The 24828-nt window shown below is 56.9% G+C and overlaps 1 protein-coding gene across 2 annotated transcripts in view; it reads right to left on the reverse strand.

The window, feature by feature from the left end:
- Positions 1-3203: 3203 nt before the first annotated feature.
- Megf6 (multiple EGF like domains 6) overlaps positions 3204-24828 on the reverse strand; it is a 99417-nt gene continuing 77792 nt past the window's right edge. For both annotated transcript variants that reach the window (XM_087906798.1, XM_087906799.1), the window contains 31 exons: positions 24307-24429; positions 23327-23449; positions 23023-23160; positions 22242-22361; positions 21541-21663; positions 21080-21247; positions 20683-20814; positions 19529-19657; positions 18022-18150; positions 17334-17468; positions 16696-16830; positions 14033-14158; positions 13351-13482; positions 13131-13259; positions 12889-13020; positions 12291-12419; positions 11675-11803; positions 11285-11413; positions 10958-11086; positions 10636-10764; positions 9896-10024; positions 9478-9606; positions 9251-9382; positions 8882-9010; positions 8300-8428; positions 7606-7734; positions 7313-7441; positions 6812-6940; positions 6594-6722; positions 5787-5915; positions 3204-3807 (listed from right to left, as the gene is read on the reverse strand). In XM_087906798.1, the coding sequence (XP_087762924.1) occupies positions 3740-3807; positions 5787-5915; positions 6594-6722; positions 6812-6940; positions 7313-7441; positions 7606-7734; positions 8300-8428; positions 8882-9010; positions 9251-9382; positions 9478-9606; positions 9896-10024; positions 10636-10764; positions 10958-11086; positions 11285-11413; positions 11675-11803; positions 12291-12419; positions 12889-13020; positions 13131-13259; positions 13351-13482; positions 14033-14158; positions 16696-16830; positions 17334-17468; positions 18022-18150; positions 19529-19657; positions 20683-20814; positions 21080-21247; positions 21541-21663; positions 22242-22361; positions 23023-23160; positions 23327-23449; positions 24307-24429 (3980 nt within the window). In that variant the 3' untranslated portion in view covers positions 3204-3739. The remainder of the gene's footprint in view (positions 3808-5786; positions 5916-6593; positions 6723-6811; positions 6941-7312; positions 7442-7605; positions 7735-8299; positions 8429-8881; positions 9011-9250; positions 9383-9477; positions 9607-9895; positions 10025-10635; positions 10765-10957; positions 11087-11284; positions 11414-11674; positions 11804-12290; positions 12420-12888; positions 13021-13130; positions 13260-13350; positions 13483-14032; positions 14159-16695; positions 16831-17333; positions 17469-18021; positions 18151-19528; positions 19658-20682; positions 20815-21079; positions 21248-21540; positions 21664-22241; positions 22362-23022; positions 23161-23326; positions 23450-24306; positions 24430-24828) is intronic.

A 24828-nucleotide genomic window follows, 5' to 3' on the forward strand; every position in this document is an offset into this window, starting at 1 on the left:
GCAGGAATGCCTTGATGTAGACCCGCTGCCCCATGCCTCGGGCTTATTCCCACTTCTGATCCTCTGAGGAGCGTGTCAAGGAGAAGCAGGCCGGTTCACCACCAAGCACACTCAGTAGCTAGAACGAGGTGGAACCGGAAGGCTGTGACACTCTGACTCTGGACATCTGGCACAGGTGACCCCACAGTCCTGACTCAGTTTGCAAGTGATGGAAGCCAAGGGACATGGATACTGCAGTGCCTGGGGGAGGATGGACATCATGCACTGACAGAGGTCATTTGGTACAGGACCAGGTCAGGAAACCTCCCCCACTGATAGAAGCCTAGGGTTGTGAGGGTTGGGGGTCCCAAGGACAGAGCCAGCCCTGCTCCCCAACTGCAGAAAGTCCATCCTTTGTTGGCACATTTCTGTGCCCCCCTCCAATAATGGGGATCATGCGGGATGCCCTGCCCACCCACTCAGCTGGGGAGCCTCAGTCCGTTCCTCCTGCAGAGAGAGACCTTCCTGTCGCAGATGGGGCAACTGTTGGGGGTCTCTGCCCACTGTTGGGGTCATGGGCTTGCCGGAGGACATCAAGGCTTCTAATACCCTACCCACCTCCAGGGAGGTCTGTGGTCTGGTTGGGGCTAAGTGGGACCAGATCCTCAGGTGCCTGGTGCCCTGACCCACCTGCAGCAGTGTTGCCAGCCGTGGTTCAATGCTTCAGCGGCTGTTGATCTGTGGGGCATTGGGAGCCCTGGCCCTTCTTCTCAGCCAACCTCTGTGCCTTCCCTGATATGAGCAGAGTAGACAGGGCTAGGCCTGGCGGGTGTGCACACTTTGGCTTGAGTCAGAGGTATCTGAGGCATAGTGATGGTTCAAGTGCCGTGGACCAGTTCCAGAGAAAGTCCAGGCCTCTAGCCTCTCCTCCAGGGAGCGTGAGAAAAATGAGTCCAGCTTCGATACCATACCGATGTGCATGCAACTTCACCTTCGCCCGGCCTTGGAATTGCTGTTTCCCTCTGCTCACCAGACTCACTTCCAGTCCTTCCAGAACATCCCTGACTCTGCCAGGAGCCGGTGGTGGTGGTGGTTTTCCTCTCAGGCCCCCTGGTGGCCGTAAGAGGCACTAACATGGGGGCTACACTTGGGAGGGACCCCAGCTCTCCAGCTTCTCCTAAGACTCTAGCTTTGCCCCCAAGAAAGCGAAGCCACGGTTAGGACTGCCATTCTGGTGAGAACGGCCCTCCCATGTCCTTAGCAGTCAGTGTGTCTGGACCATCGATTCCTTGTCCTCATCCCTGCTTGTTGAATGACACCAGCCGTCACCCGTCCCTGGACCTCTGACTGAACAGGCTACGGCAAATCTGACTCAGTTCAGAGGTTGTCCCTTCCATCACATCACAACGGGCCCACTGTCTCCTATTTCCTTTTTTCTGAATTCTACTTTTTAAGAAAGTATTTTTATTTGATGTGAATGAGCGTTTTGCTTTCATGCCTGGAGCCCCATGTGGTGAAGCCAAAAGAGGGTGTGATCATCGCTGGAGCTGGAGCTGTAGAGGACTGTGACCCACTGCATAAGGCGCTGGGAACTGACAGAACCTCTGCAGGGGCAGCAATGCTGTTAATGGCTGAGCCATCTGTTCTGTGCCCTACATTCTACCATATGGGTCCCAGGCTCCAACTCAACTCTTCAGGCTGAGAGTCGGGCACCCACTGAGCAATCTTGCCAGCCCCAAGTTCCTTTAATCTCTACTTATGCCAATCCTGACATTTTTCTTTCCCCCAAAATGTATCCGCATTCCCGTTGTAAAGGTGCTAGCTCACAGTTGCCTGTCACATTCTCTGTAAAATCTCCATGCTGTCTATAGCTGCCTCTCCCTTATTTTTCTCACATCATATTTGAAAACATCAGTCTAGTCAGGCATGGTGGTACATGCCTGTAATCCCAGCACCTGGGAAGCAGAGACAGGAGGGCCTCCAAGTCCAAGTCAACCTGGTCTACATAACAAAACTCCAGACTAGCCAGGGCTACATGCTAAAGCCTGTCTCAATCAACCAACCAACCTATGGTCTGATGAGCATATTAATCTTCAAAGGAAAGTATTTTGGTTTTCTTACATGTCACTAGATTGTAGAGCATCTGCCTGGTGTATGAAGGGCTTGAGTTGGTCCCAGTACCATCCACACCCACAGCCCTGTCTGATGACTACAAAGATTGCCTAGAAATACAGATGTGTATCTGTAAAACATAAACATCAGAGGTACATATATAACATGTTAAAGCTTTGCAGATTGATCATCGCTGTTCAGTCTGCCTAACCTACAGGTTTCTACAGAGTGTGTTACACTCTGTTGCAATGCATTTCTCTCTACCTGTGACAGCCACCATTGCTCTGTGGATTTTTGACCATTTGCTGTGTATGTATGTACGTATGTGTGCATGCATGTGCATAGACAGCCACAATGCTTTGCACCCTCACAACAGTAAGACTCCTTCCCCAGGGGCTGAAGAGATGGTTCAGTGGTTAAGAGCTATCTTGCTTTTAGAACCTGCATGCAATTCTTAGCACCCACATCAAGTGACTCATGTCCTATAACTCCAGCTTCCCGGGATCTGTATCCTGTCCCTTCTTCCTCTAAGTCTGTGTGCAGCGGCCGACGGGCATGGCTCCCCCTGCTGCCCATCCCACTGGAGCCCACAGAGTGTCCCTGAGGTTTCGGCTGCCTCCATTTCTGTGGGAGAGAGGAAGGAGGCAGCCACTACCCAGATCCAAACAAGAGACTACTCCAGGCGGGAGGTGGGGGCAGAGTCTCGGATCCAAGTCCAGCTCTCCCTCAATTTTTGCTGTCCTCAGGACATTTCCCACCCCCACACCGCAGCTCAGTTCTGGGCTACACCTGTGGCCTCAGCCTCAATCCACAGGGAGCCCTGGCTCCTGTGATGCTCTCTGTCCCTCACCCTGCTGGGTGGGCTCTCCCCTGCTCCCTCTGAGACGTCCTTCCTACAGGAAGTCACTTTCCAGCTCTCTGGAGGTGTCTTAGGCACCAGTGTGTTCTCCTTGACCAGGAGTCAGAAGCCAGAAGAACCCCACTATGACCAGTGTGGCCCCTGTCACTAGAGAGGGCCTCCCTGGCTGGGCCGGCTCCCATGCGAAAGCCCTCCAGCCAGCTGCTCTTGGGAGGACCCACACCGAGTCTATGAAAAGCACACAAACCCAGGCCACGAGGACACCAGTGTGCCTTTAACTCTCGGGACTTTACAAAACTGGAGATCCCACGGCCCAGCGGCCTGAGTCCAAGCTTCCGGGATGGGGGCTTCCAGCTGACCCAGGGCCGCAATGGCAAGTGGAATTGCCCATAAATACCTTTACATAAATACGGGCCGGACGGCGTTTCCAGGTAAACAGTTGGCTGGCTGCAGCAGTCCGCGGCCTTAGCACCAGAAGGACCTGTCAGGCAGGTGGAGCCTTGGTCCCAACCCAGGTCCCAAAAGAGAGCCAGGATTCCACAGCACAGCCCAGAGGGTGCCCGTGTACATGGCGGCCTGAGGCCTGGTCCTCTTCCCTGGGCTCCTTGTGTTCACTGGAGACTTCTTCCCCATGGCCACGAGGCCTTGGTAGGTAGCTGTGCGACCATCCACAGCCCTCCACAGAGATCCATCGCTTCCCGGAGGAGGTGTGGATCCAGGAGTCCACACATGTCCTCTCGGTCCATTGGGCTGGAACACGGTAGCGGTCCTCTGTGGGACTTCCATGAGCTAATGCTTCATGGCCCTGCTGCTGGGTTGCTGGGGTGCTGGTCTGCCGGAGGATGGCTGTGTGGCCACTGGAGACACAGGAAGAAAGGAGGGTCAGCCACAAAGTGCGGTGGGAATCCTCAAGATGGCCAATTCCAGGATGAAGGTGGTGACCTTCTTCCCTCATTGGCCAAGTCCGGTAAAGGCAATAGCCCATTCCTCTCACACTGTGGTCCGGTCCCATCTCCAAGGTTCAGGTTCTCAAGGCACAGGGAAGGGAAGTGATGTTCATCACTGTGTGGGCTACTCCCTTGGGCCTAACCAGAGAGCCGTGCGTGTCTGGGCAAGCGTGATCTCCACATGAACTCTGGGCTCCCAGGGAGGTGGGCCATAGACAGCTCATGTTGTCCACGTGGGTAGACACCAGTAATGGGCCAGTAAGGCATCAATCGCCCACGCCCACAGGGACCCCACACAGCCACCATCATAACCTTCTCCATTCCATGCTCACAAGAGCAGTGGGGGAGGGGTCTGCTCAGCTCCCACTCTGTCAATTCCAAGAAGGGTGGGAGACAGGGCTTTGAAGCTGGGTGGGAAAAGCTTCACCCAAGGTTTAGCCAAGCTCACCCCAGGGAAAAGGACTATCCCAGGACTCCCAGGGGCCACCAATGCTCTCTCTCCCCCACAGCCCCATCCTCAGAGATCTGCTAAATGCCAAGTCAAGGCCCTGGGTGTAGTACCAGATTTGACCACTGGGTGCCACTGTGGATAGCATTATGTACACAGGCACTGGTCAGCAAATTGCAACCTAACCCTGAACCTGAACCTACCCACCTACCCACGAGCTCCCAGCATGGCTCTTAGTAGTTTGAGGCCAGACCACCTTGGAGAGGCTAAAAATGATGCAGGCGGTATCCCATCTGCACTGAATGTCTTCAGGCTGAGGACTCCTAGGTCTAGGCCCTCCTCTCTTTCATGTCCTACCCTCTACAGAGATCCGTCCCAGCACGCTCCACAGACTGGGCCTGGGGAGCCAACAAGAGATGTCATGCGGACTGTGGCCATTCACGGGGTGCAGCATAACCAGCTCTACCTCGTGGATGGGAGGTGCCGTGGGTACACACAGGCATAGTATATAATAAAGCATGTGAACACATGCATGTCTGGTGCACACACGTGTACTGGAACATACATGCCTGGCACAGGTATGCACCATAACATACGCACTTGAATTCCACAGAGTATGTATGCATGCATGCCTGGTGCATGGACATCACAGGAGCAAGCATAGGTACGTGGTGCACAAAGATGTGGGCACACATGTACACCTGAAGCCATGTACACACGGAACACACACACCCGGGAAACACATACCTAGCTCAAACTTATACCTGCAGAGTGTATACATGGAACACATACGCACCCTGAAAATACATACCTAAAGCCCATGCATACCCTTACAGAACATGTACCTTGAGCACATACACCATGAAGATGCATACCTGGAACACTCATGTATCAGGAAGACATATCTGGAGTGCACACACACCTGGGGCATACACACTAGGAAGACACGCACCAAGAGGACATACGCCTGAAGCATGTACACAGTACATTCAAATACACAGGTGTACACAGCAAGCCTGCCTCACACGCTTGTGTCGCTGCTCTGGTGTACTGGCACATGGACACATGCACTATCTCGCAACACGCTGGTGTACATGCATGTACTGATTAGCATGCATACAATGCTGCTCACAGATATGTAGGCACACAGCACCCACATGTCCTGAATCATCCAGCCCCGCCTGCATAGGGATCTGTGAGATCCCACGGAACCTGCAGGTCACTCGAGGGTAAAGGCTGGTGCTCCAGGCTGGCAGTGCGTCCCATTCTTGCCCACGGGAACTGGCTTGAGGCCTACTCACCCACCACTAGCTGTGTGCACTCTGTGGGTGCCAGGAAGGGATGGCTGAGTTTCTCACTTGGTGGTGGTATTAGGACAAGGGGTGGGCTCCTGGCCAGGGGCAGGGAAGTCTTCGGTTCCTCCCCTGAGAACCTGACTCACCTTCCCGGCAAGTGGGCCCTGTGTAGCCGTCCACACAATGGCACTGCCCACTGATGGGGTCGCAGTCAGCCCCACCCCAACAGTCACAGCGCAGGGCACAGCCCGGCCCAAAGCGGCCCCTTCTGCAATCTGTAGGGGCAGGAGGTAGGAGAGAAACGCATAAATCGCCATTCTATCTGCCTGGACCATGGGTAGACAGCCCAGGGGGGCATGAGGTCCACTGAGGAAGGAGGAGACAAAACCATGGTCCTCAGTTTCCTCTGAAAAGGATAACAGTTCCTATGCACTTTTTAAAAAGTCTATGCTGTAACCGTGGGCTCCTACATGGAAAAACACCAGCCACAAGCCCTGGGCACATATTCCTGCCTGGTGTCAGGGTTAGTGAGGCGGTATAGAGCAGCCACAGCTGCTTCCCCAAGGTTACATGAATCCAAAAGTCATAAACTCAGTTTTTTCTCCCAGTGGGACAGCCCCCCCCCCATCCTTAGGCAGTCTGGTCTGAAGGGGCCGTGGACATATTTCCACCTGATTGAAGCCTTTCTCTGACAGCCAGATAGAGCCAGGGACTCTAGACTACCACAGAGCAGGGCCTACCCTTGGCAGCCACAGTGGGTGTCTGTGCTTGGTTTATCATATTCTGGCCACTGTCAATGGCCCCCAGAGGGCTCAGGCTGGAGCAGAGACCACAGGAAGGCACAGTGACCAGGCTGAGGCCTGGCATGCAGGTATGCAGCCCACATGATTTGATATGTGCTATTGGTGGAGACCTACCCTCAGGTCCCACCCTGAGCAGGACCCCCCACTCACCCAGGTCACATGTGGCTCCTGTACGCCCTGGCGGGCAAAGGCAGAGGCCGCTGACGGGATCACAGGGCACCCCTTTGTGGCAGTCACACTGCTGCTGGCAACCATCTCCAAAAAAGCCTGGCTGGCACCCTGGTGGGGGCAACAGGCTCTGTGGTCCCGTCCCCAAACCAACCGAGAGGAGGAAAGGGTAAAGGGGCTAGGTGGGGGCTGATGCTCACCCTTCTCGCAGAACTGGCCGTGAAAGCCAGTGGGGCAGAGGCATTGGCCGCTGACAGGGTCGCAGGAGGCTCCCTGTTGACACTCACAGACTCCCTGGCAACCAGATCCGTGGAAGCCAGGAGGGCAGGCTGAAGGAGGACCCTGGTTAGGGTGGGTTGAGGGCAGGAGGCAGCAGAAACCCCCAGATTTCCCAGAATGAGCAAAGGATCGAACCCAAGAACTGAGAGAGGCCCTTCCCTGAATGTCCTAATCTCCCTCCTTCCTAGCTACCACCATAAGCCAGCATCCCAGCCAGGGCTCACATGAGAGGCATAAGGAGCTGGCCTAGGAGCCCATCTTCCACCTGTCCTGTGTGACCCTGAGCAGGCACCTCCAGCCCAGAGCCTGATCTGGCTCAGCCCATCTCTCCCCATGGACATTGACTGAGAAAGCGGCCATTGCTCTCAGAACCAGGACCAGCCTGGATGGCGTGTCCAAGGTAAGGGGACAGCCCCACTCACAGTGCTCACAAGCTCGACCATAGAAGCCAGGACCACAGTGGCAGGTCCCCATGGTGGGCTCACACGTGCCGTTGTTCTGACAGGAGCACTTGAGGAGGCAGGCGGCACCATAGTGCCCAGCAGGGCAGGCTGTGCAGGGATAGGATACAGGTTTCTTAAGTGCACCTGAGTCTGTGCCCCTACACAGCCGCCCCGGACCTGACCTCTGCATCCTTCTCAGGGTCCAGAGCAAGGCCCTCCCTACTCGATAGACACGTGTGGACGTTTCGGCCCAGCTGCTCTCAGAAACTCACCCTGCTCGCAGTGTGGCCCCATCCAGCCCAGCGGGCAGGAACAGCTGCCATTAGTAGCATGACACAGGCCGCCATTCCTGCAGGCACACTGGAACTCACAGCCCTTGCCAAACCGATTCTGGGGACACCCTAGGGGCAGAAGGCACAGCTGAGAGCTCTAGCAAGGGGTAGACACGTTCTGGGGGACATGCGCCCCTCCCCACAGACTGGCATTCACTCAACAAATGCTTCCTGAGCTGCCTAGGGCTGGCCTTGCCCTCATGGTGTCCACAGCACCAGGACTGAGGGCCACTCTAAGATAAAGGGGACCGGGGTCTTCAGGACACAAAGAGCTACCAGGTTCAGGAAGAGGTTCCACCCGTCACGGAGACATGAACAGGCCACTAAGTGAACCGAGTCTCAAGAGTCCTGTGTGGGTGGGGCCTGAGCTGGCATGAGATGACCTGTTTGCCATCAGGGCAAGCTGTCCATATGGTGAGGACACAGCTTCTCAGCCAAGGCTTCTGGAGAATCCACAGTGGCTGTGCGTGTGACTGTGTCCCTGGGGAATGGGCACACACACACACACACACACACACACACACACACACACACACACACACACCTCGTGATGGGCTTACTTCAGCAGCCTGCTCCGTGACTCGGTGACATGTCAGCGAACTGTGCATGTGCCCAGTCCCCGGCAGACACTCACCATGTTCACAGTGGACTCCAGTCTTCCCAGGAGAACAGACACAAGTCCCTGACACAGGATCACAGGCCGCCCCTTGCCCACATGCACACACATGGGTACAGCCGGGGCCGAAGCGACCCTGGGGACAGGCTGTGGAGAGAGCAGGTAAGCGGTTGCTTCCACCTGGGCTCTGTCAGAGGCTCCATGACAAGGTTCTGCTGGGAGCTGGGTCCCAGGCCATCTCCACAGAGACACACCGACACAACACCCCCAGCCCCGCCTGGATTTCAAGGGAGGAAAATCCCCGTGTGACTAAGGAAAAAGTCCCTTTCCTGGGCGGGATGGCTGGCTGCAGAAATGTACTCAGTGCCCAGTATATATCTGGGACAGAGTTGGCCAGAAGACGGGGGCCCTCTGGGATCACACTGATGCCCCAGGGCAGAACACCCTATTGACACTCTACCTTAGTTCAGTAATGGGGGGCCCAAGAATCAGGGGTGGGCAGGGGGCTGGATGTCCTCCTATAGGCTGGCCAGCAGGGCCCTACCCCCTCTTCCAGAATTTCAACACTAAGCCATCCAGCCCTGCAACCTGGCCACTCACCGAGGCTGCAGTCAGACCCCAGGAATCCAGGAGGGCAGTAGCAGGCTCCCGTGGCCGTGTCGCAAGAGCCACCATTGAGACACTTACAAACTTGTTCACAGCCTGGCCCATAGCGCCCAGGTGGGCATCCTGCAGGGAGACAGAGGGTCTGCTACATAAGCCGGGGGCTGGAGTCAAACATGCGAGCTGCAGCCTTGAACACGGCATGGCTGCCCTGCAAGCTTCAGCTGTCCTGAACATGGCATGGCCGCTCTGCAAGCTGTAGCCCTGAACATGGCATGGCCGCCCAGCGAGCTACATCCCCTCCACCCTGCATACCAGAAGAGCAGACAGAACCCCAGCTTCCCTGAGGCAATGGGCAGCACTCACGTTGCTGACAATCAGTGCCATGGTAACCAGCAGCACATAGGCAGGCCCCTGAAGCAGGGTGGCAGGTCCAGGTCTCACCAGGACATTGGCATAGGTGCCCACAGTCCTTTCCAAAGGTGCCAGGCTGGCAGGCTGGGTATAAGTTGGGTAGGGTCAGACCTGGTCTAGCCCTCGGGAATCCCCGAGCTGTCCCACTCTACAGAGTAGATGTTGGGGGGAGCACTTACCCTGCTCACAGCCAGGTCCAGTGAAGCCAGGGGGACAATGGCACTCCCCAGTAACATGGTGGCAGGGGGCACCAGGTGGGCAGCGGCAACGCTGGGCACAGGCCTCTCCAAACCAGCCACGTGGGCAGGCTGCAGGAAAGGGAGAATTAGGCAGGCTTTCCTGGAGGTGGATGGCTGGGAGCCCCGAAACGGCTGTGCAGGGCCAGCTCCCTCCCAGCCATGGATCCGTGCTCTACTGTCTAGGCGAGGTGTGCATGGCCAGCTCCCTCCCAGCCGTCTGCTCTGTGCCCTACTGTCTAGGTGAGGTGTGCAGGGCCAGCTCCCTCCCAGCTATGGATCCGTGCACTCCTGTCTAGGCGAGGTGTGCAGGACCAGCTCCCTCCCAGCCATGGATTTGTGCTCTACTGCCTAGGCTCACCATCCTCGCACTGTGTGCCCCTCCATCCTGGGGGACAGAGGCAGGCCCCGGTGACATGGTGGCAGGTGGCACCTCTCCGGCAGGCACAATGCTCTTCACAGTGAACTCCAAACATGCCCTTGGCACAGGCTGTGGCATAAGAGACAGACAGGAAGGCTGGGAATTACAGCCCTGGGGTCTCTGCCCATGGAAGTCGAGGGGAAAGGGGAGGCTGGGTCTAGAAGCCATGAAGAGTCATTGGCAATCCCTGAGAATTCTGACTTGGCCTGTAAGCTTCAGCAGCCCCACGTTTAGGTCTGAGCAAGGGGTTGTCTAGGTTGGCCTGCATAGAAAGGGGGCCAATGAGTGGAAGACTTTGCAGGTTAGAATGAGGGCGAGCCAGCCCAGTATCCACTTGTCCAGACTCTGAGGGGTTCAAAGCATGGAGGGGTGAATAAGGACCATGGTCACAAAAGCTACAGCCTGGGCAGCATCTTGTAATCATGGAGCCCTGGGCAGTATAGGCTTCAAGTCCAGAGACCAAGTCTTTCTCTCTGAAGCCTTGAGATGAGGTACACCCCTCTCTCCAAAATAAAAACAAACCAGCCAATCAGATTGGCCTCTTAGGTACAGCCAGGAGGCCCTGAACCCATTCAACAGTGGGCCACATTGGTGAGAACCAGGCCTGGCCCATATCTTCAGCATGGAGTAAAATTGTGTCACCCTTGGCAGAACGTCCCAGCTTCCCAGACCCCACTCACGGCTCTGACACTTGTCCCCAGTCCAGCCCGCTGGGCAGAGACAGCGGCCTGTGAGCCGGTCACATATGCCTCCGTTAAGGCAACTGCAGCTGAGCTGACAGCCAGCTCCATAGTGTCCAGGAAGGCACTCTGAAAAAGAACAGGCAGGGAGGGTCTGACTTTCTGGGCTATGGTTCTGTTCGGGAGATACTAGCCCAACATCCCTACACCTGTGTCCTTGGGTGGAAGGCTAGACACCACAGCCACCCTCAGGGTGCTGACCCTCAAAAGGGAGTCCTCTTAGGCCTTAGGACATGTCTACTACCCAGGCCAGCCAGTTCACCTTTCTCACAGGCCAAGCCGGTCCAGCCCTCTGGGCACGTGCACTGGCCCGAGATGGGGTCACAGCTCCCTCCGTTGCGGCAAAGACAGGAATGCTGACAGTCCTTGCCGTATAGGCCAGCAGGGCAGGCTAAGGCCCAGAAAGCAGAAGCAAGCCTCAGTGTCTGTCCAGAGTCAAGATCCCTCCCAACTCCCCCCCTCCCCCAAAGGTCATGCTGACAGGTAAGCCCTGCACCTGCCCTGGCATCCCATGCACACATGTCCCTCCATGGCCCCACTGGGAGACCATTACCCAGGAATGGACCCTGAACTCCTAGGCAGGGCTTACCCTGCAGGCAGGTGGGTCCCATCCAGCCAGGGGCACAGTGGCATTGCCCATGGACAGGGTCACAGGAGGCCCCGTTGAAACAGGTACAAATCTGGCTGCAGTTAAGCCCATAAGTGAGGGATGGGCAAGCTGTAAACAGAGAGGAGCCATCAGGGGCATAGCCAGGGGACTCCAGGAGAAGGTGTCAGGGAGTGGAAACAACATGCTAGAGTCTCAGGGCCACCTCTCAGCAGAGCAGCCACCAAAGGGGTGGTCATTTAGAATCTCATGGGTGAAGAAGCTGTGTCCTCAGGTGGATGCCAGGAAGGGGACTCAGGGGTGTCCCCTGCCCCCACCCCGTCATGAAGAACCTGTGCTCCCACAGAACCCACGCTGAGGCCCCTTACATACTCTGGGCGCAGCGTGAGCCCCAGCGGCCAGCTGGGCAGATGCAGGAGCCGGTCACAGCATCGCAGGTGGCCCCAGCAGAGCAGTTACAGGCGTGGGCGCAGTCTATCCCGAAGAAGCCAGCGGGGCAGGCTGCAGACGAAAGTGGCATTGACAAGAGGCTCAGAGGCCAGAGGACCCTGCCCTGCACCCAGCTCACCATGCCCACGCCCCAGCCTACACCCCTAGTTCACCATGCTCACATCCCAGCCTGCACCCCTAGTTCACCACGCTCACACCCCAGCCTGCACCCAGCTCACACCCCAGCCTGCACCCCTAGTTCATCATGCTCACACCCCAGCCTGCACCCCTAGTTCACCACGCTCACACCCCAGCCTGCACCCAGCTCACCATGCTCACACCCCAGCCTACACCCCTAGTTCCTCATGCTCACGCCCCAGCTCACCACGCTCACGCCCCAGCCTGCACCCAGCTCACCACGCTCACACCCCAACTCACCACGCTCACACCCCAGCCTGCACCCAGCTCACACCCCAGCCTGCACCCCTAGTTCACCATGCTCACGCCCCAGCCTGCACCCAGCTCACCACGCTCACGCCCCAGCCTGCACTCAGCTCACCATGTTCACAGAAGCTTCCCCTCCAGCCGGCCGGGCAGGTACAGGCCCCGCTGACATGGTCACAGGTTGCCCCATGCTCACACTTGCACTTCTGTTCACAGTTAGGCCCAAAGTACCCCTGGCGACACCCTGAGACACAAAAGCCAGCTCACAGTTAGTTAGGACACCAAGAGTCTGGCCTGACAAAGAAGCCCCTCCCCTCCCAATGGTGGGGATACTTGGCCTGACCACACCCCTCCTCCCTACCCTTTCCCCAGACCTCATCTTCAGAGCCCACATAGGCTCTCACTAGGACAGCCTCTAAAACCAGCTACTCTGACTCAGCCCATCCGCAAGCCTTGGAAGGACACATACAGGGGCCTAAGGAACCCTCCTCGCCCCCCACCCGGCTGGGGCAGCCCCAACTCTGCACCTGCTACTAAAGGCGAGCTTGAAGTCTGCCACTGACAGGTGCATGTATGGTATGTGTACACCGGAATACTCAGGTACATGTGTACGCGTGTAAATGCATATGCAAGTGTTCTCGTGTGTGTGGTCACATGCCTGGGCATGTCTGTGCACACTGAGAGAGGGGTACAAGTGCCAGGCCAGTACTCACACTGCTCACAACGAGGACCTTCGTAGCCAGCCTCGCACAGGCATAGGCCACTGATGGCATCACAGCTCCCATGGCCTGCAGTGCAGTTGCAAGCGTGGATGCAGTCGGGCCCCCAACGTCCACTGTCACAGGCTGCAACAGAGAGAGTTCAGTCACCTTGGGCGAGCTCCCCGGCCAGGTCGTACTGGGACAGGGGCAAGGGAGGGACCTGTGCACAAAGGTTGGGCAAAGGACCCACATACCTCTCTGGCAGCTGAGACCAGTCCACCCAGGAGCACAGCTACAGCGTCCAGTGGCTGCGTGGCAGTGCCCGTCGTTGGCACAAGCACACCTCATCTGGCAGCCAGTTCCAAACCAGCCAGCTGGGCAAGCTGTTGGTGATAAAGAGGGTGAGCATGGCAGCCTGGCGCACCCGCCCAGGGCCACTCGTGGAAGTTGAGGTCAGACACCAGCCATACTCACCATCCTGGCAGCGGCTACCAACAAAGCCAGGGAGGCACAGGCAGACTCCGGTCCCAGGGTCACAGCTGGCACCGTGTTCGCACGCAGGGCAGATCTCCTGACAGCCAAGCCCCCAACGGCCCTCGGGACAATCTAGAGCCCACTTCAAGGGTCAGTTATTCTTTCCCCTGTACCCTAGCTGACACACTGGTGTGTGCCCAATACATCACTGGAGGCCTCTCCTGCCATAATCCAGAGAGGGGACCACTGCTCCCATATAAGACTGCTAAGGAATGAGGCAGGCCTCAGAACTCCAGGGCTGCAGGGCACCCCAGGGACAGTTCAAGAGCAAAATAAAGAGCCTGCCAGAGAGACAGGGAGCTGATGACCCAGGAGGGCACAGTGCAGGGCCAAGGCTTGCTGGGCAGCTGCAGACACCGCCCACACCCCGGCTTGTTCCAGCATGAGTCCCTGAAGTTACCATAAAGGAGCCCAGCACTTCATGGTCAGGGCTGAGTTTCCAACATGGTTTACGGTGGGGTTCCCAAGCAGATCTGGGATCGGGGTCCCTAACTGTAGTCTAGACTGGGGTCCCCCAAACAGAGCTTGGACTGGGATCAAGGGTCCCTAAATGTGGTCCAGGGTGGTATTCTTAAACATAGCCCTGGGCTGGGCCTCCTGGGGCCAAGCAGCTGTCACTCACCTGCTCCACAGTCCTCCCCCGTCTTCCCCGGTGGGCACAGACACTGTCCTGTGACCCGGTGGCAGGGAGCCCCCACACAGGAGCAGGAACCTGAGCAGTTCACACCAAATGTTCCTTCTGGGCACTCTGCAGGCGAGAGCAGGTGGCTTCAGTCACTCTGTGTAGCTATCAAGGCTAGGAGCATCCTCTGGAGACCCACGGAGAACAGGACAGGTTGACGGGAACAGGAACTTGGCAGGGGTGAGGTCTGCAAGAGGTCAGTCTGGGGCACGGGGAGAGGCAGGGGCAGGAATGCCAGAGGGCCAGGCAACCTGTCAAGCAGACGCTATGGGCATCCAGGACCCTGGAGAGCTCCCAGGAGCAGGGGACAATTCCTGTTCCAGGGTGGTCCATCCAGGGGACCACTACTAGCCACTTCAACCAAGGTGTGTCAGTCTGTCCCCTCTGTTTCATACCCAGCTCCTCAGCCCCAAAGCTGTAGCCATCAGCTGGCAGGATGAAGGAGCGGGGTGGGAAGAAGTGGTAACCGGTACAAAGAGTAAGGAAGGACACCAGAAGTCTGGGGCCCTCCACACTCTGAAACTCAAGTTACACCAAGGAATACAGCAGTATAGGAATTAGGGTGTCCTGGACAGGAATGGTCAAAGGCAGGACCTCACGAATGCATACAGCCACTCCCCAAACTGCCCTGGGTACCGGGAAGCCCTGAGTGGTCTCACTTGGTAAAGCACCTTGTGCTCCCTATGAGAGCACTCCTCTCATGAGACTGGGGCAGGAACTGAGGAAGTCACAGCAGGATTTCTGCCTGCCTGGCATCTGCCCACTCTGCCCATTGCTGGAATGAAAGAGCAGGCCTGATGCAGAGGTATGGCAGGCAGCCGGCCACTCAGCGGGGATCAGGCATAACACATGTACATGCGTTAGATGCCTGACCATAGCACCCACGCAGGCGTGAGCACACACACGCATGCACGCACGAAGACAACCACACAGCACAGACCAGGGAGAGCGCCCAGCGTTGCTGGTGAGGCGGTCCCTCAAGGCCTCAGGAGCTCCTCCCCTGAGCACGGACTTGGGCTTGGGGCAGGAATAATTTCCAGACCTAATAACAAGGGAAAGGGGAACCATTTCTGTAAAAGTATGTGTGTCATTTCCTGTGGTTTATCCGTGGGGGCCCTGGAGGCTTCAATAAAGTAAAGAAAGGCAGAGGGGGTTCCTTTTCCTTTTAGCACAGGGGGCTGGTCCCAGGGCTGCTGGGAAGGCTGCACAGCTGCCTCACTGGGCCTGGCACGCAGCACGGAATCTGGAAAGGGAGGATAGAGGCTTAGGAAGGAAGGCATGTGATGAGTCTGTGTCTACACAGGCATGTGGGTATATGTGTGTGCGCATGTTCTGGGTGGCTCTGTTCAGAGGCTCGGTCCTGTCCACTCCCCAGACACTGAACGGATAGAAAGAGGGACCCTCGGAGCTGGGGAACAGCCTGAGACTAGAGTCCTGAGAGCATGCCAGGTCTGGGGACTCCAGACTGAGTCAGGAGCCCTGAATATTCTCTCCTGTGCCAACAAGACCTGAGAGCCCTTGCCAGGCCTCATCCCTCAGACGGATCAGCTTGGCTGACTCTGCCAAGCTGACCTCTGGACCTGGCTGGGTGGTGCTGGGAACGTTTCTGCTTTTCTCCCCTAAAGAGAGGGACAAGGGAGGGGATGGCTGTGGCTCCTGCACTCCTCCTTGTCCTTGCCCACCCAAAAATGGTCACACTCAGGCCCTGAAGCTCCTGTCTAATCTGACCAATGGATATACAGACAGCAAGAGTTAATGCGAAGAGAGGTTCAAACATCTCCAGCCTGCTGGCAACAGCCATACTGACTGCCACACAAACACCAAGGGCCTTGCCCCTCCCTCGAAGACTGTGACCACATGGCTCTATCCTTTCCTGGTCCTGAAGCTTTAAGCTGAATGTTTGAGAGTCCAGCCTGCCATCCCACAAGTTACACAGCTCAGATCCTCACGTTAAGGGTCACAGTCCATGGTACCTAGTCACGGGTGCTCTGCTGGTATAGGCCACATGCCCTAATCATCCCTCTCGGGTCCTCTAGGTCACGCTCCCCAGCCCTATATGTGCTGGACTCCAACAAATGAGTATGTGATTCACCAAGCCACCTGCTCCCCAGCCTTGCCTTGGGTCTCCCGTCTCCCTAATCTACCCCTCAGCAGTCTTGGGGCCCATTCTCCTACCTGCCAATTAATTAAGACTTTCTAGGCTCTGTGTTCATCCATACATGCCTGACTCAAGACCCCACGGCCAGGTGAGAACTCTCCAAAGCATCCTTCCCCCAGCGGCCACCCCGCTCCTTCTCACACCTGCTCCCTCTTGTTCCCTTCTCATCCATCTTGCCCAGACTCCAGCCCAGAGCTCTCCCAGGACCTTCAGTGAGGAGAGGAGTGAACTGCCATTCCACAGAGCTGCTGACCGTTCCTCTGACCTGAACCAGGCAGAAGAGTCAGTTCCTCCTCTGAACACCTCTAAGATAGTCCAGGCACCACCCTGCCACTGGGGTGACAGTAGGGACTATTGGCACGCAGCACCGGATCTGCAGCTTCCGGCCGGCTGTGTGCTTTTGCAATTTCCCCAGTACAGGTAACCCCAGGGGTCAGTCACTCACCTTGGCTACAGTCCTCCCCCTGGTAGCCAGGAGGACACTGTGTCCGACACTCGCCGCTCACAGGGTCGCAGGCCACACCCGGTGGGCAGGAGCAATGGTGTCTGCAGCCTGGCCCAAAGAAGCCTGGCTCACACGCTACAAAGTAAGAAACAAGACAGAAACGTGAGACAGAGGTGTGGAGCCGAGGCTCCCAGTGGCCCAGGACCTCCCTCTCCCGGGTGTGGAAGTGAGGCTCTCAGTGGCCCAGGACCTCCCTCTCCCGGGTGTGGAGCCGAGGCTCTCAGTGGCCCAGGACCTCCCTCTCCCGGGTGTGGAGCCGAGGCTCTCAGTGGCCCAGGACCTCCCTCTCCCGGGTGTGGAGCCGAGGCTCCCAGTGGCCCAGGACCTCCCTCTCCCGGGTGTGGAGCTGAGGCTCTCAGTGGCCCAGGACCTCCCTCTCCCGGGTGTGGAAGTGAGGCTCTCAGTGGCCCAGGACCTCCCTCTCCCGGGTGTGGAGCTGAGGCTCTCAGTGGCCCAGGACCTCCCTCTCCCGGGTGTGGAGGTGAGGCTCCCAGTGGCCCAGGGCCTCCCTCTCCCATGTGCGGAGGTGAGGCTCCCAGTGGCCCAGAACTTCCTTCCCTCTCCCCCTCAGGACTCACCTTCCTGGCAGTGCTCGCCCCGGAAGCCAGCCCTGCAGGAGCAGCTTCCGTCCTTTGGGTTACAGGACTGTGTGTGTGACTGCTCACAGCGACAATCCTCAGAACAGCCGGGGCCAAAGGCCCAGGGAGGACAGGCTGCAGACACAGAGCCATAAGGGGCCTGTCCACTGCAGCACTCACCCCAGTCAGCCTGGATCACCAAGGGTGACCCTGGTGGGCCTACTGTAGCTGAGCTCCCTTCCAGAACATGCTAGGAATGGGCACATCTGCTTGTGAACCAGGGCCTCACAGCTGAGAGGCTATCCCTGGATCGTACCACTTTCCAGCTAGGACAACCCCAGTTTTCCCCTCTCAATTAACTCTTTTACAAATGTCAAACCCTACCTTTACCCCCTCTTTCTCTGCTAATCTGCTGTCCTGAGTGTCTGTGCCCCTGGAGATGGGGACTCTGAGGAATTGGTTTTGTTCCACAAGGCAAGATCAGTGTCCTGCACGTTTCCTAGAAGTCTGTCCCTGCTCGCCTCCACTACCAGATGAGAGAGAGAGGCAGAAGTGACACCAGCCTAGGGACAGAGCACCAGATGCTTGGACTCCATCCACAGTGGCTGCCGCAACGCTCCCAGCCCAGTGTGAGACTCAGCATAAGGCAGATGGTCCCATCCACACAGACAAATGTGGCAGAACTCACCAAGATGGCAGAAGCGGCCGTAGAGTCCTGGGTCACAGAGGCAGGCCCCATAGAGGCGGTGGCATCGGCCCCGGTTAGCACAGTGACATTTCTTACGGCAATGTTTGCCATAGAAGCCCTTGGGGCAGCCTGTGAGAGACAGTTTAGTGAGAACTGCAGTTGGCCTACCCACACGTAGTTCTTAGACGAGGGGACATGAGAGGCCTCGTGTCAGGGAACAGGAAACAGGACAGCTGTGCCCACTGGGATGCCTGTTGGTTGTCCTAGACAATCCCTCATTCCGGAGCATTCCAGAGACAGAGCACACTCATCAGCACACCCCTGAGAGGGGCGAAATCTCCCCTAAGTGCCCTGAGCTCTGACCCACACAGAATACTGAGCCCTAAGAGGGATGACTGCTAGGCCTCACCTGGTCAGCCTGGCAAGCTGCCCTTCTCCAAATACTGCCCTCTGGCTCTGCCCTGCCTTGTGTCCCTCCTATTGAAAGGGACATAGATAACCGAAAATGATCCCCCAAAGCTGCCATGTCCCAGTCTCCTGGATCTTGAAATAAGACCACCCACATTGCTCAAAGATCCCCAAATCCAATGAACAAATGTGCTTAGCTTACAGGCGAGTGGCATTTGAGACAGAGAGAGGAAGGAAGCAGAGAGGTGCGGTCATATGGGGTCACAGGCAGAGACTGGAGGAATAGAGTCAGGTAGTAAGGGACACCCAAGGCCTGGGAAACCAACACGAGGGCTCCATGAGACCTCCACTCCTGAAAACCAGCCAGTCTGTCCCCAGAAGCCCCTTTAGTTTACATATTGGGGAATCTGGTGGCCCTCCCCCGAGACGGCAGGAGAACGGGCGCCTGGAGCCTGCCACAGTCTCCACATGTTGGCAGCACAGAGTAAGAGAAGCACAACAGAGACACTGAGCAAGGTTGGGGAGAAGCCGTGAGCACTGTGGGCTGCTGGAGCGCCCTGTTGTCACCCTGGGGCCATGGGGCTAGGTTCTGTCCACTGTGTCCTCCCGCTCTAGCAGGAGCAGTTAAAGTGGCAGAAGACACGAGTGACCCAGAGACAAAGCCGCCCGCCCCCCAGAAGCTTATTCCCATGGACTGTAATTCCCCCACAGTGCTGTGAGTATGGCCAGACAGGATGTCAAGCATCACCCCAGGCAGCCACCAGCACAGACAGAATGCCTTCTACAAATCCCAGCTGGCCATCACCAGCTCAGCTTGAATGCCCCCAGGTCCCAAGGGCTCACCACCTCCCCAGGGAATCCATTCCAAGCAAGTCTCCACCCATGGAATTGAGTCTCAACTTTCTGTGTGTAAGTCCCAGGAAGTAAACCACAAGGTAAAACTAACGCCAGGTTCACTAAAGGTCTTTGTCCCGTCGCCCCTTGCCCCCACATCACGCCCCCCACCTCCCACACAGCCGAAAGCCCCGGAGGCAGAAGGATAAGAAACTGTATGGCTTCCCCTTCCCCTAGAGTTCCCGGAGGGAGGGGCTACACGCACCATCCTCACAGTGGGCTCCACTGACACCCGGGGGACAGCGGCAGGCTCCTGACACCGGGTCGCAGGTACCACCGTTCTGACAGGTGCAGAGAGAGCTACAGTTCTTCCCGAAGGTGTCTGGAGGACAAGCTGCAGAGGGATGACAGGGAGCACCAGGATTACCAACCAGCGGGCGGAACTCTTGTAGTCCTTCTGGCATTAAAGGCACCAGTTTTAAACAAATGCCTGGGACGGCAAAAGGTGCAATTTGTGCCACATGACCCGGACCACACTCATGGCAGACATCACTAATCAACACACACACACACACACACACACACACACACACACACACACACACACACACACGCTAGCCCTTTCAATCAGATGGCCCATTCAGATGATCCTCACAGTCTGAGATGAGTCTAATTCCCTCCTAGTCAGGAGGCTTTGGGAAAGACAAGGAAGGCTGTAGGCAGATCCATTTCCAGAGTGCTTCAGCAGCTAAACTGTTACGTAGCCCTGAGTAAGGCTCTGCTCCTATCAGATGGTTTCAAAGTCCCCACTACCTGTACGAGAGAAGCCTGCCCACTAGCTCTCCTTCACAGACACAAACAAAACTCTTAGATGTTTGTTGGCTTGCCATTGTGATCCCTGGAGACTGGCTGGGAGCATCGTACACCCTGTCTGCTGGTTCCCAGAGTGCCCCACATCCTAGTACCATGTCTTGTACGGGGGGGGAGGGGGGCAGTCAGTAGACTCTTATCAAAGGGAGATAAGATTAGGTATGATGGTAAGTGGATGGGAGGGAGAGAGGGAGGGAGGGAAGGAAAGAGGGAGGGAGGAAGGGACAGGTACATTGGTATGTGGATAAATGGGTGGGTGGATGAATGGATGGGTAGGTGGGTAGATGGATGGATGGGTAGGTGGGTGGATGGATGGATGGGTAGGTGGGTGGATAAATGGGTAGGTGGGTATATGGGTGGGTGGACAGATGGGTGTGTGTGTGGATGGGTAGATGGGTGGGTTGGTAGATGGATGGACAGATGGGTGGGTGGACATACTCAGATTCTTCTCCCCAGAACTAGGCAGGAGGAACCATACAGGATTGATGCTCACAACTCTTGGGGCCCACAGACTCTGCCTAGACACCCCCCCCACCGCCAGTGCCTCACTCTCATTGCAGACGATCCCTGTCCAGCCCTCTGGGCAGTCACAGCCTCCCAGGCCCGGAAAGCAGGTCCCTCCATTCTTGCAGTCATTGCAGGTCAGGCTGCAGTCATGGCCGAAGGAGTGGTCCAGGCAGACTGCGGGAAGATGGGGAGAAGGACGTCAGAGCTAGATCCCCTGGCCTCAGGCCCTTGGGCCAAAGAAGAGAGGACAAGGGGCTCCCTCGTCTCTAAGCTCCAAGGTGAGATACGGGAACCCCACCCTAGGAGCTGGGGGCCTATTTAGCCCTGAATGAGCTGTATGTGTTATAAGGGGCGAACCCTCCCATAGGGCAGCAGGGCCCAGGACTGCAAGCTGCCATCCCCTAAGGGGAGAAACCATGAGGCCAGGCCCATGCCTCACCAAACTTCTCAGTGAGTGTGTGTTCTCCCCGCAACTCCGCTGCCTCCTCCTCGGCCCCATAGTCACCCTGGAAGAGTTGTGGCAGCTCGTCCCGCAGCACCGCGATGTGGGGCAGGGGCCGCACGAAGGGCAGCTGGCCATCCAGGTCTACCACGGACTCTTCTAGGGCTGGGGAAGGACACGCAGGCCTCTCAGCCTTTCCTGCCCATGTACTCAACAACACTGCCTTAGGGCCCAGCTCTTCCCTCACCCGGTCAGCACAGAAACTGGGTGTCTAAGACCCCCTGCAACACTGTGCCCTCATCCCACCAACCTGCTTCCCTCTGCCTGCTGGCCCCACCCCTACCGCAGGAGACAGGACCATACGCTCACAGAGGTGATGGCAAGCCAGCTGGCATGCCAGACATGTGGGCTACTGGGATCAGACACCCAAAAGGCAGCAATGCCTGGGGGGAGCTCACGGGTGCAGCCTCTGCGGTCCTCGTCCAGCTGGTAACCAGCCTCACAGAAGCACTGGAAGGAGCCAGCCAGATTAGCACAGTGATGCTCACAGCCGCTATGACCCAAGGCACACTCGTCAATATCTGCAGACAGACAGCGCTGCTGGGGTGGTGCTCCCAGGGTCAGAAGCCCGGAGACCCATGCCTGTCCCGGCTGTGCCTCACGGACAGGGTCAAGCGCTCAATCCCCTAAGCAGCCAGTAGCACTACCACCCCCACCCCCAGCCATGGTCTTTCCACTCAAGAGTGAAGGGACACTGGGCATCTGTCAGGAGAGTCATTTAAAGAACAGGCAGGAGCATGTCCCCAACCCTGTGAGGGAAGCCAGAGACTACTGGCCAGAGGGCGGTGGGGAGGGGGCACAATGGTGTGTGCACCTGATTAACATGCACCTGACTGCATACAAGTACATGTTTCTGTCTGTGTGTGAGACTGGCTAGCTACATGGACGACTTATGTGTGGTATGCAAGAAGTCATACAGAAGTTTACATGTGTTCAGTGTGGGCGGTACGGGTGTGCGTGAGTTCACAGCAGGCAGGTAATCAATGTCCGCAAGCGGAGCAAGAAGCCGGCCGATAGCATGTCCACCTCAGGAGGGCCAAGGCAGACCCCGATATTTCTCCCCCAATCACCCAGCTGCTCCCGGGCAGCATGTGCTCACCCTCACACGCACAGCCATCAGGGTTGAGCCGGTAGCCAGCGTAGCAGTTGCACTCGTACCCCCCAGGGGTGTTGGCACACACCTGCTGGCAGCACGGGGAGTTGGCACAGTCGTCGATGTCTGCAGGGTACACGCAGGAGCCTACTGGCACCATGGATACACATACACCCTCCCACGATCCCACGGCAACAACCCATGCACATTCCGCGTACATGCCATTACACCATCCTATGGGACCACATGTGAACCTGTTCACAACCGCTTGCATACTGCATGCAATCATGTATACAGGCATAGAGCCACACACACCTGGAAGGAATCACACATATCTGTAGTTACTCATTCCTGCCCAAACTCGCATAGCTATATCCAATATTCCAATATGCAGATATGTACACCTACAACCACACACACAAGGTTACATGGACATGATCTCTCTCTCTCTCTCTCTCTCTCTCTCTCTCTCTCTCTCTCTCTCTCACGCACACAAGCACACACACACACACACACACACACACACACACACACAGCAGGCACATGCACAGTCAATGGCCTTAAGGATGCAGGCAGGCAGAGCCTCACAGGCCAATGCGAGCACTCAGAAGCCTGTGAGCTGAGCTGACTCTCATCAGATCTCCTGCAGCTCCTGCTGAGCCCAGGCAGTCAGAGCAGCAAAGAGAGAAGAAAATTCCAAGTCATGACCCCAAACAAGCCCAGGTCTGGGTGTAGCAGAGTCCTGGAGCTGGAGGGGCTAGGCACCCTGGGAGGAACTGGCTCGCACCAATGCAGGTCTTCTGGTCTTCATCCAACTCATAACCGTGAGGGCAGGTGCACAGGGGTCCCGTGCTAGTGTGACTGCAGCCATGTGAGCAGCCGCCATTGCCAGCCTCGCAGCTGTTCACAATCTCCATCTCGATCCCTGTGGTGACATCAGACAGCTGGGGTGTGGGACAAGGTCCAGCTCTCCCTAACCAGCCCCTGGGGACCCACACCCAGAGCTGCCCAACCAAAACTGACTTTAGGGTCTTGGGGAGCCACATTAGCACCCGGAGCACTCCCCAGTCCACCGCTCACAACCAACTCACGGTAGCACTGCCGGCCGTCGGCACCCAGCTCATAGCCTGCGTGGCATACACACTTAAAGGATCCCTGGGTGTTGAGGCAGCCGTGAGCACACTGGGCCAGCCCGGTGGCACATTCATCCACGTCTGAAAGGGAGAGACAGAGAGAGAGCAGGGAGAGGCTCCCAACTGTGGGGAAAGTGGTGGTGGCCCCATATCCCTGGGCTCATTAACAGCTTCCTGGCTTAGATGGCTTAGTGGAGATCATGCTGGCCCATACCTGCCATGCACACCCTGACAGATCCCTGGGGAAGGAGACAGATTGGGTCTCACGTTGAGCCCAGAAGGGGTTTTAGTAATGACTTCCTAGTGCAGATTGGTAAGTAGTCATCGACTTCCCCTGTCCTGTGGGTACCTGGCCACCGGACATGACATCTCAGAAGGCTAACCACTGCCTCTTTGATGGCCCTAGGAGCACCACACTCACCCCAAAGTCACTGGGCAGAGGACAGACTTCCCCCAAGGCTGCCCATCCCAGACCTACCTATCTACAGAGATGTCAGGACAACACACAGCTAGGGATGTCGTGGAGCACAAACCTGGCCTCGCTGTATGACAGCGACCAGCAGGATGAAGGGAGGGGTTCTGGAAACTAGTGCCATACTGTAGCGCTACAGTTAATGCATTTAACACCACTTGCCCCGAGAAAGCCCAGGGCTGATTCACTGGGACACTTCTGGGGTTTATCAGGGATCCCTTTCCTTCCCCTTGCTTGCTCTCCTGGGTCCTAAGGATCAGGTGCTAGTTGACCACTACAGGAAGTATGTTGAAGACAGAAACTTAAGTTTCCTCTCTTCTGCAGAAACTTGACCGGTTGTAGACAGCTCCTTGGGCACACCCCCCCCCCCGCATCAGGGAGAGGCAGTTAAGCATCACCCTAGGTCACCCAAAGACCCATCCAGCATGGCGCCTCAGGGATGCTGGGGATTGGTAAAGCACCCTACCTTCACAGGCCTTGTGGTCTGCAGCAAGCTGGTAACCTGTGTGACAGCCGCAGTGGGCAAGGCCCCGGAGTGCCTGGCATATGTGCATACAGCCACCATTGCCATCCTCACACGGGTTTCTCCCTGCATGCAGAGCCAGAGGGGTGCAGGCGAAGAGAAGAGATGGGGGGCGGACTCTGACAAATGCAGGATTCCATCCGTCTCTGCTCCAGCCTCTGCCATGGCCCCCCAGTTGTAGTAGCTCTGGGTTCCCCAAGAAGACCTCATAGTCAAGGCCAAGATCCTAAGGTTCTATTAGAGTCAGTACCCAAGAGTACCCATGACTTGTGAGTATCATGGTTCTCAAAGATTTTATGTGTCCAATGGCAGAAAGCAAGGCCTAGCTAGAAGAGAACTTTCCAGCGAGGAGGTGGGCAGTCCAGGTCAGCTCTGGCCATGAGCCTTGCCTGCTCCTCCCAGAGTTCTTGCTTTGGGATAAGGTGTTGGAACTGACACCAGGGCCAGGAACCCCAAACCCTTCTC

The sequence above is a fragment of the Myodes glareolus genome, chromosome 6, assembly GCF_982192425.1.
Source record: "Myodes glareolus chromosome 6, mMyoGla1.1, whole genome shotgun sequence".
Taxonomy (NCBI): domain Eukaryota; kingdom Metazoa; phylum Chordata; class Mammalia; order Rodentia; family Cricetidae; genus Myodes; species Myodes glareolus.